Source organism: Lemur catta, chromosome 26 (assembly GCF_020740605.2).
Source record: "Lemur catta isolate mLemCat1 chromosome 26, mLemCat1.pri, whole genome shotgun sequence".
Lineage (NCBI taxonomy): Eukaryota > Metazoa > Chordata > Mammalia > Primates > Lemuridae > Lemur > Lemur catta.
Genome location: NC_059153.1, coordinates 4,616,892 through 4,632,452, shown reverse-complemented (window position 1 = coordinate 4,632,452; position 15,561 = coordinate 4,616,892). Strand labels below are relative to the sequence as shown.

At 39.0% G+C, this 15,561-nt stretch overlaps 1 protein-coding gene across 4 annotated transcripts in view; it reads right to left on the bottom strand.

Moving 5' to 3' along the window:
* The window catches only part of ANK2 (ankyrin 2), a 396,857-nt gene that overhangs the window by 86,219 nt on the left and 295,077 nt on the right, over positions 1-15,561 (bottom strand). For all 4 annotated transcript variants that reach the window (XM_045537500.1, XM_045537499.1, XM_045537497.1 and 1 more), the window contains 5 exons: positions 13,332-13,430; positions 12,764-12,862; positions 7,901-8,098; positions 3,702-3,800; positions 2,933-3,031 (listed from right to left, as the gene is read on the bottom strand). In XM_045537500.1, the coding sequence (XP_045393456.1) occupies positions 2,933-3,031; positions 3,702-3,800; positions 7,901-8,098; positions 12,764-12,862; positions 13,332-13,430 (594 nt within the window). The remainder of the gene's footprint in view (positions 1-2,932; positions 3,032-3,701; positions 3,801-7,900; positions 8,099-12,763; positions 12,863-13,331; positions 13,431-15,561) is intronic.

Genomic DNA, 15,561 nt, shown 5'->3' with positions numbered 1-15,561 from the left:
CCTGCAGTGGAATGACCCCAGAAACCTGGAGATACAAGTCAATCCCAGGGACGCTGAGAAACCTCCAGCTACTGCGGGGACTCCACTTCCACATCAGATAATCCATGGACATTTGAGGAACATGCAGTAAGTGACGTTTCTTTTCCTGCAAATTCTTCCTTTCCCTTGTGTTTACAACATCCTACCAACCGACTCTACTTCATCTCTTCCCTATCAGTCCGGTTCATTCATTCCACAAGCATTTCTGAACCACATGCTATGTGCTACATAACTTAGCATATATTCTAGCAATCTGGGAGGCTGAGGACGGAGGATCGCTCAAGGTCAGGAGGTTGAGACCAGCCGGAGCAAGAGCGAGACCCCGTCTCTACTAAAAATAGAAAGAAATTATCTGGCCAACTAAAAACATATATAGAAAAAATTAGCCAGGCATGGTGGCACATGCCTGTAGGCCCAGCTACTCGGGAGGCTGAGGCAGGAGGATTGCTTGAGTCCAGGAGTTTGAGGTTGCTGTGAGTGAGGCTGACGCCATGGCACTCTAGCCCAGGCAACAGAGTGAGACTCTGTCTCAAAAAAAAAAAAAAACAAAACTTGGCATATAGGTTAATAAAATTATACAATAAATTAATATATATTAATATGATATAAATATAAATTATCCATAAATAGATATAAGTTAATAATGCCAAAATAACAATCCTGTCCTCTGTAGATCACACTGTGGCCAGAAGAACGTCCCCCAGGCCTGACTTAACCTAACCTTTTCCTGAAATCTCTGGTGAGGGAGAATATTTGTCAAAAGCTTTTACATGAACATTTGGTTGAATCTTAATTCACTGTCACAGGCCTCTCTGGCTAGAAGGGCTAGACCCGGTTCTTCTACCAACTATTCGCAAATCCCTAAATTTCTTTAAACCCCAATTTTCTCATTTCGAAACGGAAAAGCCAAGATTTCAAGTTAGGTGAAGGATCCAATCAGTTGTCTGTGAAAATGTTTCCTTTTTTAGCTTTGAAAATTTTAGCAAACATTTTTGGTTGTTTTTTTTTTTTTTCCCCCTTCATTGAAGAGCTCTATGATCTTTGCAGTACATTTTATACAGAAAATTTCCTTTTCTGTGCTATAGTTCTAAACCCTCTTTACAAGTTACACATATAATTAACCACGTCTCGTTTGTCTCACAAGCTGTTGTGACAGGGTTTTGTTCTAATTTTAAGCAACTAATAGTTCCACAAAATAAGTTCATTTTTCCAAATCTTTTATGCCAAGTCATGAATGTTTGAGGAGTAAAGTTAATTAATACATATGTTTATGTTTTCAAAGCAATGAAACAATTTTTAGTAACTATGGTTACACAGAAGATGTGAGAAAGAAAACGTAATTTCTTCTCTAGAGATGTCATTTCATATGAAAAAATTCTGAAGGGTTTATTGAAAGACTGTCTTTTGAGGTATGTATCTTTCTACTCCTCTGAAGATACTCAGCTCTAGTAACAGTGAAAGCTGCACAGTTCATTTAAAAAAAAAAAAACAAAAAAAAACTGAAATGTTAAAATGAGATTTTTCTCTCAATCAGATGTTCATTGGATGGACATAAAACTCCGGGGAGGTCACTGATATTCCCTTGACAATATAGTGTTTGGCTTCTAAATATTATAAGCATTTCAACAACCCAACACTAAACAAAAAAGGATAATAACCATTGTCAAGGTCTACTGTCATCTCATTGCCTCTTGCATTTGTGCATTTGAAGATAAGACCTGGATTCCAACAAGAACACCTTTCCTGGAGAGCTCACATGTGAGCTGGCTCAGCAAAAATGGTGTTAGGAGCTAATGCCTGAGAATTATATTCATGCTTTTAAATAAGCATCCAAGTACAATTTCATGAGAACTCAAGAATCGGTCAGAAACTAGGCAACAGCTCCTCTTGCTAGAGTAAGATAATAAATTTGAATCTCACAAGTGAACAGTATTATTTACAATCTAAAAAATAATTTTATTTTAAATGAGCTTATAAATACGTTTATGTATGGAAATGATTTTGTTTCTGCTTCCAAGAGAATATGAAAAGAGAGATTGAGTCACAAAACTTCAATATATTTTTAATTAGTCCATCTTGAATGATATCTTTGAAAACTCCTGAATGTACCCACACTAATTTATTAATACTTGTGCCAACTCGCAGAGCTGCAATTAGAAATTCTGATATATGCACTTAAGAAAAACACGCAAATAAATATTTCTTTGAACCACAGAACCTGGAGCTGCAAGTTACGTTATGCATAAACAGCCAAAGTCATGTTACTCATTTCTCTCCCCCTTGAACGAATCTGAGTGTACTGAAGCTACTGTGTGATGTTCCGACCTTGCTTTGCTGAATAGGATACTACAGATGTTACTGGGAAAAACCACTGGGATCAGATCCGCTCTGCAATATTCCTGAGAACTTCTGCCAAAGGCTTCCACGTTATTGCCTCACTGAGCATGGCCACATGGTGTTCTTCATGTGACAGAGTTCATTCCAAATGGAAGGCACACAGTCTAGGCTGCCTGTGCATTTCCTCAAGAGGGGACGAGGGGCTGGGGGAGGGGGTACCAAGGCTCTGATACAATGTAAAGGATCTGCCAGAACATCAAGAGGTCCTAGCAAGCATCTATTGTATCCTGCAGCAAACTGTGAAATGGACGTCAGCTACTTTAGCTTTACAATAGAAGTAGTTCTGAAGCTAACCTACATGGGCTAAGCTACATGGCTGTCAACGGTTATGAGAACAAACAATCAACAAAACTACATCGCTGCTTCAAAATCACTCTGGAAGAACTAAAAGGAAAAAAAATAATAATACACTTGTACCTCTGGTAAGGTAGTGAAGTGCCCAGAGGACTGGACCTTTTTTGCTTATAGAAAACGAAAATGACCGCGAGTATTTTACCTTGGTTTTTGCGTTCACGTTTGCTCCCTGCTTCAGAAGAAAGTTGACCATTTTCACGTTTCCATAGTGACAAGCCACAATTAAAGGAGTGTAACCAAGCTGTGAATAATAATAAAAAATTACAAATTAATAAATAAAGTAGAATTTTTACTACTCTAGCAGTTAAAACACTGGGGTAGAACGATCACGTAGTGTCAGTTACTGGAGTATGGGTAGAAATTCAACTTGACTGTACAAGAAATTCAACTTTATTTGGAAAATTATATATGTATTCCTGGCCACAAGGAATTTAACACCAGCAAGAGAGATCAGATGCATATGTAACTTAATCTGATAAAGAACCAAGAAAGGCACAAATAATATGACCTGAAAACAGCAAAAAGAGGTTGACTCTGACAGGATCAGGAAGAGACACAGGAAAGACGTAGCTATAGCGGCTTCAAGAATGGGTAAGAATTTAATGGGATAAAGAGGAAGACCCATTTCCAGACCAAGAGCGTGGAGGTGAGCAAGTGCAGGAAGAAACCAGCACGCCATCTGGACCAGCCAAAGCAACACGGGAGAGGGCAGACCTAAGCCCGCGAAACTGGAGTCTTCACATGATCGTCCTGACACCATGCCACCCATTCAGACTCGATTCCCGCAGAAAATGGGGAGCCACCATAGCTGTGGGCGCAGGTGGGGCTATAATTAGCTTACACTTCGGAATGGACTTTTGAGGAAGGACGACCTGGACACGGGGTGACCCAAATTGGGGCCCCTGCTTTACCTTGGTGTGAGCATCTTTGTCAGCGCCGTGCTTGGTGAGAATCTCTGCAACGTTCACCTTGTCTTCCTGGGCTGCTAGGTGCAAGGACGTGAGTCCACTCTAGAGAGAGAACGGAACCAAAGGGTACGTGTGAAGACGAAAAGACATCGCTTCATCTCTGATATCACGTCTTGAATAAATCCTGGAAAACTCAGAGCCTCTCCGTAGAAACTGCATCTTTTGATAGCTAACATAAACTCTCTAGGTTAATGATTTCTCATCCAAGACATGTTCTCCAAGTTAAGCAACACTTTCAGCAAATGACATTTTCTATTTTCTATTAGGTACTTCTACTGTGATGTTAGGTACTCTTCTATGATATCAGGTACTTCTGCTATGATGTTAGGTACTTCTACTATGATGTTAGGTACTCTACTATGATATCAGGTACTTCTACTATGATGTTAGGTACTCTGCTATGATGTCAGGTACTTCTGCTATGATGTTAGGTACTCTGCTATGATGTCAGGTACTTCTGCTATGATGTCAGGTACTCTGCTATGATGTCAGGTACTCTACTATGATATCAGGTACTTCTGCTATGATGTCAGGTACTCTACTATGATATCAGGTACTTCTGCTATGATGTCAGGTACTCTACTATGATATCAGGTACTTCTGCTATGATGTCAGGTACTCTACTATGATATCAGGTACTTCTGCTATGATGTCAGGTACTCTACTATGATATCAGGTACTTCTGCTATGATGTCAGGTACTCTACTATGATATCAGGTACTTCTGCTATGATGTCAGGTACTCTACTATGATATCAGGTACTTCTGCTATGATGTCAGGTACTCTACTATGATATCAGGTACTTCTGCTATCATGTTAGGTACTCTACTATGATATCAGGTACTTCTACTATGATGTTAGGTACTCTACTATGATATCAGGTACTTCTACTATGATGTTAGACTTTCAAATAACTCAGGTGATAACCTTCCAAACGACATTCTTTTCAACCCCATTTTGGTCTCCTACTGAATCTATTTATTTACTTAAATAATGGATTAACCAACTATTACTTCTACTTTCTATCCATAACAATAACCTATATTTTATCAATAAGATATCACGTCAATGTAAAAAAAAATGTATAGAGTTACAGGAAATGAGTTCAGAATAGTTTTCTCTAGCACCTAAAGAAGAGTATATCTTCTCGGTCGCTCCCAGTAAATGCTAAATTTTTTAAAAACTAATCCCATCCCATCCCAGCCCTGTTCGCCATCGCTTTGCAGCCTGCTGTCCTGCATTAGCACGTGGCTGAGAGACCTAAGCCATGTTCTTCGCCATTCGTGATCTCCAGCCATGGTGCTACTTCCAGAAATCAAACAACGCAGTGACCTTTAAAAAAACATAGCTGAAAGCTACAGAGAGAAAAACATTCTACAACTTGAGAGGGGGCCTCTTATTTGAGGGCCTGGGGGCCTTTGAATCCTTAAAGCTCTGTGTCAGGTCAGCTTTGAGTTTCATACAACAACGGGGCAAGATACCAGACATATCCATTTGTATCACAATTTCATCACTTCTAAACAAATATTATTTAATCCCAATGTATAAAAAATCTGAGTACCGGGACAAAAAAAAAAAATGATTCTTACTCATCTTGATTTTCTCCATATTCAAATAGCAAACATAAAAATATTCCTCTTTATAGAGATAGTTGGCCTGTTTAAAAATGTCATTGAAATGATCCTGAAATGAAGTGATCATCAACTCTCAAAGACATTTTCAATGGCATTTCACATGCATGTGCCCTCTTCTACTCTATTTGCAGAATGGATTTTTCTACAATGTAAGACTATAAACTAACAACCAGGATGAAAATCTCTTTCGTTTACTATGTTAAACTTGCATATCTAAATCAAATTATGTAACCCCTTTTTAATAAATCAAGAAAATAGAAGATGCTGAAGGAGTCCTTTTTCCAAAAAAGTAATTTATTTCCTAAGATACACTGGTAAACTCAACAAATGGTTTCATTTTACGGTGATTGGATAAGGAATGTAATATCATTTCTATATTATAGTTCTTACTGAGAAATAATCATTTGGAAAGTATGAAATTATAGATCTCAGTTGCTTTAAATAGAAAAAGAATATATGTTCTCTTCAAAAGCAATGGGAAAATTTATCAGTTTTGCTTTTTATTTGAGGTATTTTTATAGTTGCATTATCTTATTATATAATATCAACCAAAAGGCAAAGTTAGATTTTTTTATATATAGACTTATATAGTGTATTATTATTCAGCTCTCCCTGAACACATTTTCCAAAGGTTTACTTTAGTGACAAATATATCATGCCTTTGTCTTTAGGGCACCACTCAAAGATAATACTGAATCATTTTTATAAAGATAACATAATTACTCTGTGACTCCAAATTGAATATTTTTCTTCACTGCTGAGTGTGCAACTCAAATATACTCGTTAAATAGTTGCTGACTGACTGCTAAAACTCTCTCAAAGAAAGTAATGTATATAGAAGAATACCATTAACAGAGGACATAGCGAATGGATTCCAAATATATATCTATCATTTTTATAAATTAAAAATAAGCCCATCAGAAGCACTGTAAGATCAGTTTCATGAACGGTCTAGAATTTTAATCCTACATGAAATTTTGTTGAATCTGTTTATGGATTTCTCTTGCTTATTTTCAAATGAAGATTTCTTTCTTTCTAACAGACAGTAAATACACGCCCCCTTCATATATTAATATTAAATAAAATATTCTATATTTCATGGCCAGAATATCCCCAACAGGATAAATGACCACCTGAATGACACGTCTTCAATAGCCTCAAGCAACTCCATGCCTCAGACTTCAATGAGTTGAAGTCTGATACACTGAATTTCATCATAAGTGTTTCTCATGTTCATTCTTGTTACAATCCAAATACCTTTCAGGAGACTGACTCTACAATTAGCTCTCAACATACTTCAACAAAGGATCTGTGAGGACTTTTGATAAAGGCCGGAGACGTGCATAAGAGCAAGGGATATACCAGAACATTCTGCGTGGTATAGAAACAGGACTATAGAGGCATTCAAGACAATCTGCCTGTCTCATATATCTTCCTAAAGGATGCATGCTACACAACCGATTTACAAATGTCATTAAGATCGATTTATAATTTATACGTCAGAAGCACTAATTAACTCAACAGTGAGATGCAGAAAGCATAGTATTTGCATATTTGTAGAAAATCCTAAGAAACTTAATTTTCGCTAACTCCACACGACATGTTACAAAAAGCATCGTGCGATCCAAATGACAAACTAATTTATGAATCCAGCTTCCAATTTTGAGTTTCTCAGCAGCTGGTGATAGTGGAGTATATAGAAGAGAGAAAGATAGATAAGTAGATCTACAGATTTATCTATGGATGGATAAATTGGTAGACAGAAAGATAAGTACTTGTAAAAATCTAAATATTTTTATATTTGAATAATATCTTTTCCCCTTACGTCCTTGGCTGTCATTCTGTTATAACTAATATGGAGGTCACACAAAGGCCATTTTATGGAGAAAGGCTGGCATCACTGAGATGCTTTATTAAAACATCGATATTCTGACCACCATCCCCATAACCATCCAAGCTAGGCTGAAGTTAGCTCAAAAAATCTCTGTTTTACTGAGTTTCCTGCCCCCCTACTCAGAGGTGCCCTGATGCCCAGCAGGGCTGGAGAATGACTTGGGTGGTGGACATGGGTCTGTTGGCCCAGAGGCAGTTGTTTGAGCTACACCCCAGATGGAACCATTCAATCTCTCTCTCTCTCTCTCTCCCTCTCTCTGAAATTTGGAATTAGGACCAGAAGACACTAGAGCAACTTGGTCTGACTGCTTGAATCACAGAGATGTTGACTCTTGGGAGCCACAGGGTAGCCAGAGAAGCCAACACACAGAGAAGCAGAAAAGGCAGGTCTACAGGGAGAGATGAATGAAGATGCAATGATGTAGGCAAAGAGTCTGTGGGACAGTCTCCCTCGCTCCCTCACGGTCTTCTAGTCCTGTCCTCGGGCTCTGTCACGTATCCCTGTTTCCTTTTAATGCCCCTCCCTTCTTTTTTGTTCCAAGTTATCTTTGATTGGTTTCTGTTGACATTCATCCAAAAGACTCTCGATTGAAGCAAGAGGTAAGAACAGGATACCTTGGTTGACATATGGATGTTGGCTCCCTTCTCCAGAAGCAAGGTGACCATATCCGTGTGCCCCTCCTGCGAGGCCAGATGGAGTGGAGTCACGCCTTGCTTTGTCACGATGTTAGTCTCTGCTCCGTAGTTTAGGAGCGTGGAAGCTATCTGCATTTGATTCTTCTTGGCAGCAATATGTAAAGGAGTATAGCCATTCTAAAAAAACAAAAAGCACACATACATACATACATTAATATATAGTAAGCTTAACAATTGCTCTAATATGTATTTCAAGGAAATAAGAATCTCTAATTAACAGAAAAATTAAAAGTGAGCTCACAGTTCATCTAAACTCTTACCCATCACAAGTTTCTATCCAACAATACGCAAGTTGGTTATTTGGTATACCCAATGACCAAAGTCACAAGGCACTCAATTCTACCGTAAGACAAATATGGACACCAAAGCCCCGAAGCTGAAAACTCCTTTCTTTATGACGTAGGTTCTCTCCTGACAGACAACATGGAATAAATAAGTGAGGCTACTCTTGTGCATGACTGCCCTTTAAATACCAGGGGACAGTTTTCGTATCTACCATCAGTCTTTTCCTTTCCAGGCTAAACTTCCCTACCCCTCCAACTTCGCTTGCTAAAAGCACCACGTCTAGACCCCTCTCCATAAGGATGACCTGTTTTGAGCTGATTCTAGTTTGTCAACATGGCTCTGCAATTGGACTCCTGGAACAGAATGTTGTATCTCAGATTTGGTTTTAGTAGTCTGGAAATGGAATTATTTCTATGATCTCATTACAATACTCTTACTAATATGTTTCTCCTTGGATTGTACTTTGAACTCATGCAGCAAATATTACTGAGTGTCTAGCGCATGCCTGGCAGTACCCTAGGTGTAGGAATACAGAGGTGAACATGCCACGAGCCCTGTCATGAAGGGGTTGCATTCTAACAACACAAAGATGGCTCACATTAATCCTGTGGTCTATTCAAACACTGGACCTGCTCCCCCTTCTCTCTACAACCTGCTGCCTCCAAAGCAGAAACACGAGGCTATCGGTTTCACGTGGCAGTTGCGGAGTGGACCAGGAGAATGCATCCTTTGCTCACAAGAGACAAATTCTAAACCCCACACTTAGTTAAAACAAAAAAATAGGCTGGGCGCGGTGGCTCACGCCTGTAATCCTAGCACTCTGGGAGGCCGAGGCAGGCGGATTGTTTGAGCTCAGGAGTTCGAGACTAGCCTGAGCGAGAGCGAGACCCCATCTCTACTAAAAATAGAAATAAATTATATGGACAGCTAAAAATATATATAGAAAAAATTAGCCGGGCATGGTGGCACATGCCTGTAGTCCCAGCTACTCGGGAGGCTGAGGCAGGAGGATTGCTTGAGCCCAGGAGTTTCAGGTTGCTGTGAGCGAGGCTGATGCCACAGCAGTCTAGCCCGGGTGACAGAGTGGGACTCTGCCTCAAAAAAAATAAATAAAAAATAAATAAATAAATAATAAAAAAAATAAAACAAAAACAAACAAACAAAACCTGGAGAACAAGTGTAAGTCTGGAATATGCATTGTTTTCTTTCCTTTTCTTTATCCAATCTGGTAGAATTTTCCATTAAAAAATGTGATAGAAATGAAAAACAGTGGCTTTGTCATTATCTGTGACATGCTGAAGGGTCAGACGGTGTCCTGAGCAAGGGCTTCTTGTGAGACTACCGTAAGAGGTATCTTGAGGTCATGCTATTTCCTTGCATCTATCTGTAAAGTGCACCAAGAAATAAAAAGCAGTTTTGAGAATTTACATGTCTTTCTGTGCCATGATCACATCTCGATCCTCAAATGACCCTATATTATCTACTCTATCCCCGTTTCTCCAAGCAAAAATAAGTATGTTTCAGTTTTGACAAATAATACTTCTCTTTAAGCAGCTGAAGGAAATTCAGCAGCCCTCCTGGGAAGCCTTTTTGGGTCTAATCATAGCCCCCAGCTGCTGCAGTTGCTTTAAAATATCGTACATAGGTCCGTGGGCTCTTTTGAATACAAGGGTATGCAGACTTTTGTGGACCATGTACGATTAGGCGGTTCCTTTTTGGTACAATGTGTTTCTTTAGTCTCAACTCCCTTCATTCCTAAGGCATAGGCTCTACCAAGGTTAGGTGAAGCATCAGGGCATTTGTCAGTGAGACTTACATGGAGAGAGACAGGGATTTTAGCAAAACAACGCAAGAGATCACGAAAGAGGGTCGATTTTGGCAATGGAAGAGGTCTGTGTGGTAGATACTCCACCTGCAACTACCCTACAAAGAGTAAACGTTTTTGGAATCCAATAACTGAAGGGATCCCAGTGAAAACTCAGAGAAGGTTCTGGACTCTGGTAGGAAGAATCAAAGAAGTTCCGGGGGCCCAAGGACTGTGTGTGTTGGGAGGACGGGAAATTGTAGTGGACAGAAAGAGAGTTGAAAGTGGAGATGCGAGTAGAGGTCTGACCAGCTGGAAGCCTCTTGGAGTGGCCCTAGAGCCGGGGACTCAGCTTTTTGGCAGGCTCAGGGCAGATGAGTGGAAAGTACTGGAAAGTACTAGAAAGTACTAGAAATTACTAGTGGAAAGTACCCAGAAGAGCAGCCCTACTGTGGGATCCAGGGTACAGCATGGCTTCACTTCAGCTTCTCGACTCGGTAAGTGCGTGTCTAGAGTAAGAACCAGGACCGTGCAGTGTAGAGGCTAGAGATCAAGGCTACATTTGTCTCTTTAGGAAAATCATACACATTACTTTATAATCTAGGTCATCTTTTGCAAGTAGAATGAGAGTTCCTTGTGGGAGACTCTTTTACTTCCTACCAAGTGCCTACAATCCTTTCTTTGCATACAGTAAGAGTTCAGAAAGAGCAATGATGAGTTCTCATGAAGCCTTTCATATCTATGTTGAGAACGATCAACCTGGAAAGCTAATGAAAAAAAGGGCTGGCAGGTTAACTGAGCAGGGACTTTTTAATTCCATTGAAATAGTTGCTCAGTCTTCATTCTTTCATCCAAATTTACCGAGCACCCGCATAATCCCATATTAGACACCTCAGGGACATGCGGGTGAAGATGCATCAACACTGTCCTCAAGTGGCTTATAATCTAGTGTGAAGAAAGACATAAAATAAAAGCGGAATTGATAAGAGTACAGAAAGAAAGAGCATAAAGGAATAAGAACACTGTATAATTATAAAAATTTTATAATTATAAAAAATGTTAACCCTCTTTTGACAGTTCAAATACTTTACACTGTGAGCTATTTATTGGCATCAAAAAGATATAAATATATGTAGATGTATGTGTATATATGTGTATAGTTATATATTTACAATATTTTATCATATATAACATGTTTATCTATAAAATATATGGTATTACATAGAACATATTTTATATATAGTATTCCATTTATTACATATCTATTAGATGTATAATTTAAATAGACATGTGAGAACACATGTATATACATGTTTCCATTTACATAATGGAAATGGAATAAATCTCTCTCTATTGCTTTGAGACACAACACACCTAATGGTTAAGAGTGCCAGCTCTAAAGTCAGTCTGCCTGAGGTCAAATACAGGTACCTGTTGTAATACTTATTAATCATGTGACTTTGGACAAATTAACGTATTTATTTATTTATTTATTTTTTTTTTTTTGAGACAGAGTCTCACTTTGTTGCCCGGGCTAGAGTGAGTGCCGTGGCATCAGCCTCGCTCACAGCAACCTCAAACTCCTGGGCTTAAGCGATCCTACTGCCTCAGCCTCCCGAGTAGCTGGGACTACAGGCATGAGCCACCATGCCCGGCTAATTTTTTCTATATATATTTTTAGTTGGCCAGATAATTTATTTCTATTTTTAGTAGAGACGGGGTCTCGCTCAGGCTGGTCTCGAACTCCTGACCTGGAGCGATCCACCCGCCTCGGCCTCCCAGAGGGCTAGGATTACAGGTGTGAGCCACCACGCCCGGCAAATTAACGTATTTAAATCTCACTTTCTCATCTGCAAAATGGAGATCATTGTAACACCAATCTCATGAGATTATGATGAGATCAAATGAGATACTGCATGCAAAGTGGTAGGCCAAGTTTGGGCACATAAATGGTGGCAGTTGCTTTTATATCATCTAACATAGCATAAACATTTTCCCATCACAATAAACATTTTTTAGGTAAACCCTAAATATTCCTAAAATGTACTTGCTGAATTAATCAATGGAAGATACAATGATGACTTTATGTTTTATGTAACATTCATGTATATTTTCAGTATAATAAAGGGGCAACTCAAATAGTGGGAAATGCCTTGTGCATAGGTAACAGGTCTTGGAGCTGTTCTGGAAGTTGATGCTAAACATATATCAAAAAGGCATTCCCTCTCGTCTAGGAGCTTACGTGGATCCACGCTACAGTTAACACAGGTGAAATATTTAAAAGACAAAAAAAAAAAAGTTTGAAGTCTCTGAAACAATGAGAGTATAAAAGGATATGTCATATCGTAACAGTCTGTTTATAGGAGAAAAGGAAAAACCTTATTAATGCCTCTATTACGCCTCATTTCTCAAAATTCTGACTTCGTCTCTAAAATACTGAATGTTGAGAATAAGATTCATCTCCACTGGTTTAGGGCACATCCCCTTACTATTTGTTGACTGTAAAAATCTTAAAAGGTTTTGTAGAAGCAACTGGTAGAAATAGAAGGAAAAAAAAAGGTGTCAATACCAAGAGCTACCATTCCCAGGACGAGGTGCAGTTATGCTAAACCGTGCGTTTAAGGAACGGTCCCCACGTGCTCTCAGATCCTAGCTGCGCCCCATGTCTGCAAACCCTCTTCCGGGGTCCTCACCTTGGCAGTGGCATGAGGGGACACACCCTTCTCCAGCAACAGCAGCGCCACCTTCTGGTTGTCATAGTGCGCGGCCACGTGGAGCGGTGTCAGGCCATTCTGCAAAGGGCGTGTTTAAGTTTCAGCGTTAATCAATTAGCATTAGCTGCCCTGAAGCTCCGAGGATGCATGGAAATATGGATTACGTCCATGTTAATTAATTAATATAGTCAATGGAAACCAAAAAAAAAAAAGAATCAAAATAGACAAATACCTAATCATTTTGGATAACTTTCCTATTAAAAACATAACTAAAATTGAAAGCGGCGGAGCTTACAATGAATTAGCAAAGGACATCTTGCTGGTGCCAATGGTCTCAAATGCTATGTAAGAAAGGCTACATTCATACTGAAGGGGTGTATGTGTGTGAAGGTCATGGACAGACACCTCCACCATGTGTTTGTGACATGGTTTTAACAGTTGCGCTCATATTCCTTTGAGGAGTGAGAAAAATATTTGCACAGATCTCCAAATCCATCAACTCTTCCACTAAGTCATGTCATTAAAACACATCATGGCAAATCTTTACCTTCCCTGCAGAATCCGCAGCAGCGCGGCGTTGCAAGAGGAGTTTTGCCACGTCCAGGCTTCCATACTTGGCCGCCACGTGCAGGGGAGTGAAACCCTTCTGAAAATTCGAAGCACAAAAGTAAAATTGCATTATTTATTTCTGTGACTCGTCACAAGATCGTTTTTATTTGTTACCGTATCAAGCAAATTATGCTCATTCTCCATTTGGAAAAAAAAAAATACCAGTAGCATTAAATCTGTTGGCCATAAACAAGGACGAGGATAAAGAATGAAATTTCACATGAAGAAGTTTGGTTTGATAAGCGGAATAAAAGAAATTTTATTTTAAGGGCGTGGAGGCTGAAATCTGACTTTATAGGTTTGAGATTTTTAAAAGTCATTAGTGCCAGTAAAGTGGCTCCAATTTGTAAATGGGGGAAAAAAGCTTTTTTATTGCCCCTAAAATTAGTAGGATCGAGACGACAGCTGCCTTCCTTCTCTCCAACTCTCCTTTTTCTTTCTTTCAATCCTTTTTATAACACCTGAATACCAAATTTCTTCAAATCTTAAAATGTTTTGATAGTTGTGGTAAAAAAAAAAATATTTGTGATTTAGTTGACTTCTATTTTCTGCAAAAATGGCAAGATAAATGGTCTACGGAACAAAAACAAAAAAGCTATTAAAAAGCCACTCCCATTCTGACTGTTTGTCCCTCTTCCCAGAAGATTCACACTGTGTGAAAAGACCAGTTCCTTTTGTAAAATACATTCCCCTTCTGGCTTGATGTTGGGTTAATTAACACCAGACTTTTAAACAGAGGGAAGCTTTAAAACTGTTTTTGAAAGACTGCTCTCCTACATACATGTTTGCCAGGGCCGTCCGGAAAGTATCCAGCCATTGTAGCCACGTAGCCACAATCTCCATGGCTGGATACTTTGCGGACAGCCCCTGTGTACGTGCACATTCAATGTCCTGTGTACCTAACCAACGGCCACACTCTGTAATCAGCAGTGTGTTATACATACAGATAGGTCTCTGGGCTAAGATCTTGAGGGTGGCACAGTTCATACACCATGATGTCAAATCCATCCTCTTGGCCCGACAGTTTAACCACATGCTTTTCTGGCATGACAGTGGAAGTGGGGGGATTCCAACACTGAGCAGGGCATGTGAAACCCACACAGCCAATACGCCTGGACTAGGTGGCTGGAGATATGGCCTATCCCTGGACCATGGAGGCCATCATCATAAACACACAATGTCCCCCAGGAAGCCATATTGCCCTTTCCCAGTGTCCCCAAAGTATTTTGAACTATGATGATGTTTTTCTTTTTGCTTCTCTTTGGAACATTTGGTACTAATAAATTCTTCAAAGAGAGTGAATCTTCTGGCTTTTTCCAAGCATGGGGACAAATGTAGGAAGTATTTTTTTCCTTCTTGCATTAGTCCACATAAACCAACATTTGCTGATACGAAGCTCTTTTCCCTTCACTCCATGCACACGACGATTTGTGGTGACACTCCAGTGAAGTGGAGTTTATTGAGACAAACCACATGGTGAGGAATAAAAAATAAACTCCTTATCCTTAAATTCCTGCTGGAATAGTGATCCAACTACTTTACAAATTTGGAAACTCTTATTAGGCGAAATTACATAGAATCCTTACTATAGAATCACAGAATCAAGATTAGAAAGCATCGCTTGAGTCATGTATCTATCTCCCTTCTTCCTCTACATTAATCTCACCAGGATTTCATTTACCCTCTGATATTTATAAACACTTAAATGGCTTTAATGATAACGAATCAACTCCCGTTCAGCCCTAGTCAGCTGCCCCGTCAAACTGTTCTGTTTAGCAGGTTCTATTTTATTACCCTACTTTACTAAAGATTTAGATAAATTTTTTAAATCCTAAAAAAGTCTTTGAAAGACAAAGAACTATGTATTATTCTCTATTTCTATATTTTACCTATCTTAATTTTATTTATTTGATTATTTAAGACAATCACCAAGTCTCTCTTGGGTTCTTGTTACTTTTAAATGTTTGTTGCTTAGTTTTTTGGTTTTTTTTTTTTAAGAAATTTTAAAATCCTTTCAACTTTTCAGGTCTCAGAATTTGAATAATTATCAATTTCTTATATCAAAATATTTTTTATAGACACAAGCAACCAGATAAGCCATAATGGGCTGCTCCTACTAAGAGGACAGATGCCGCCTCATTGCTTTAGCTCATAGTTATAAACTTCCC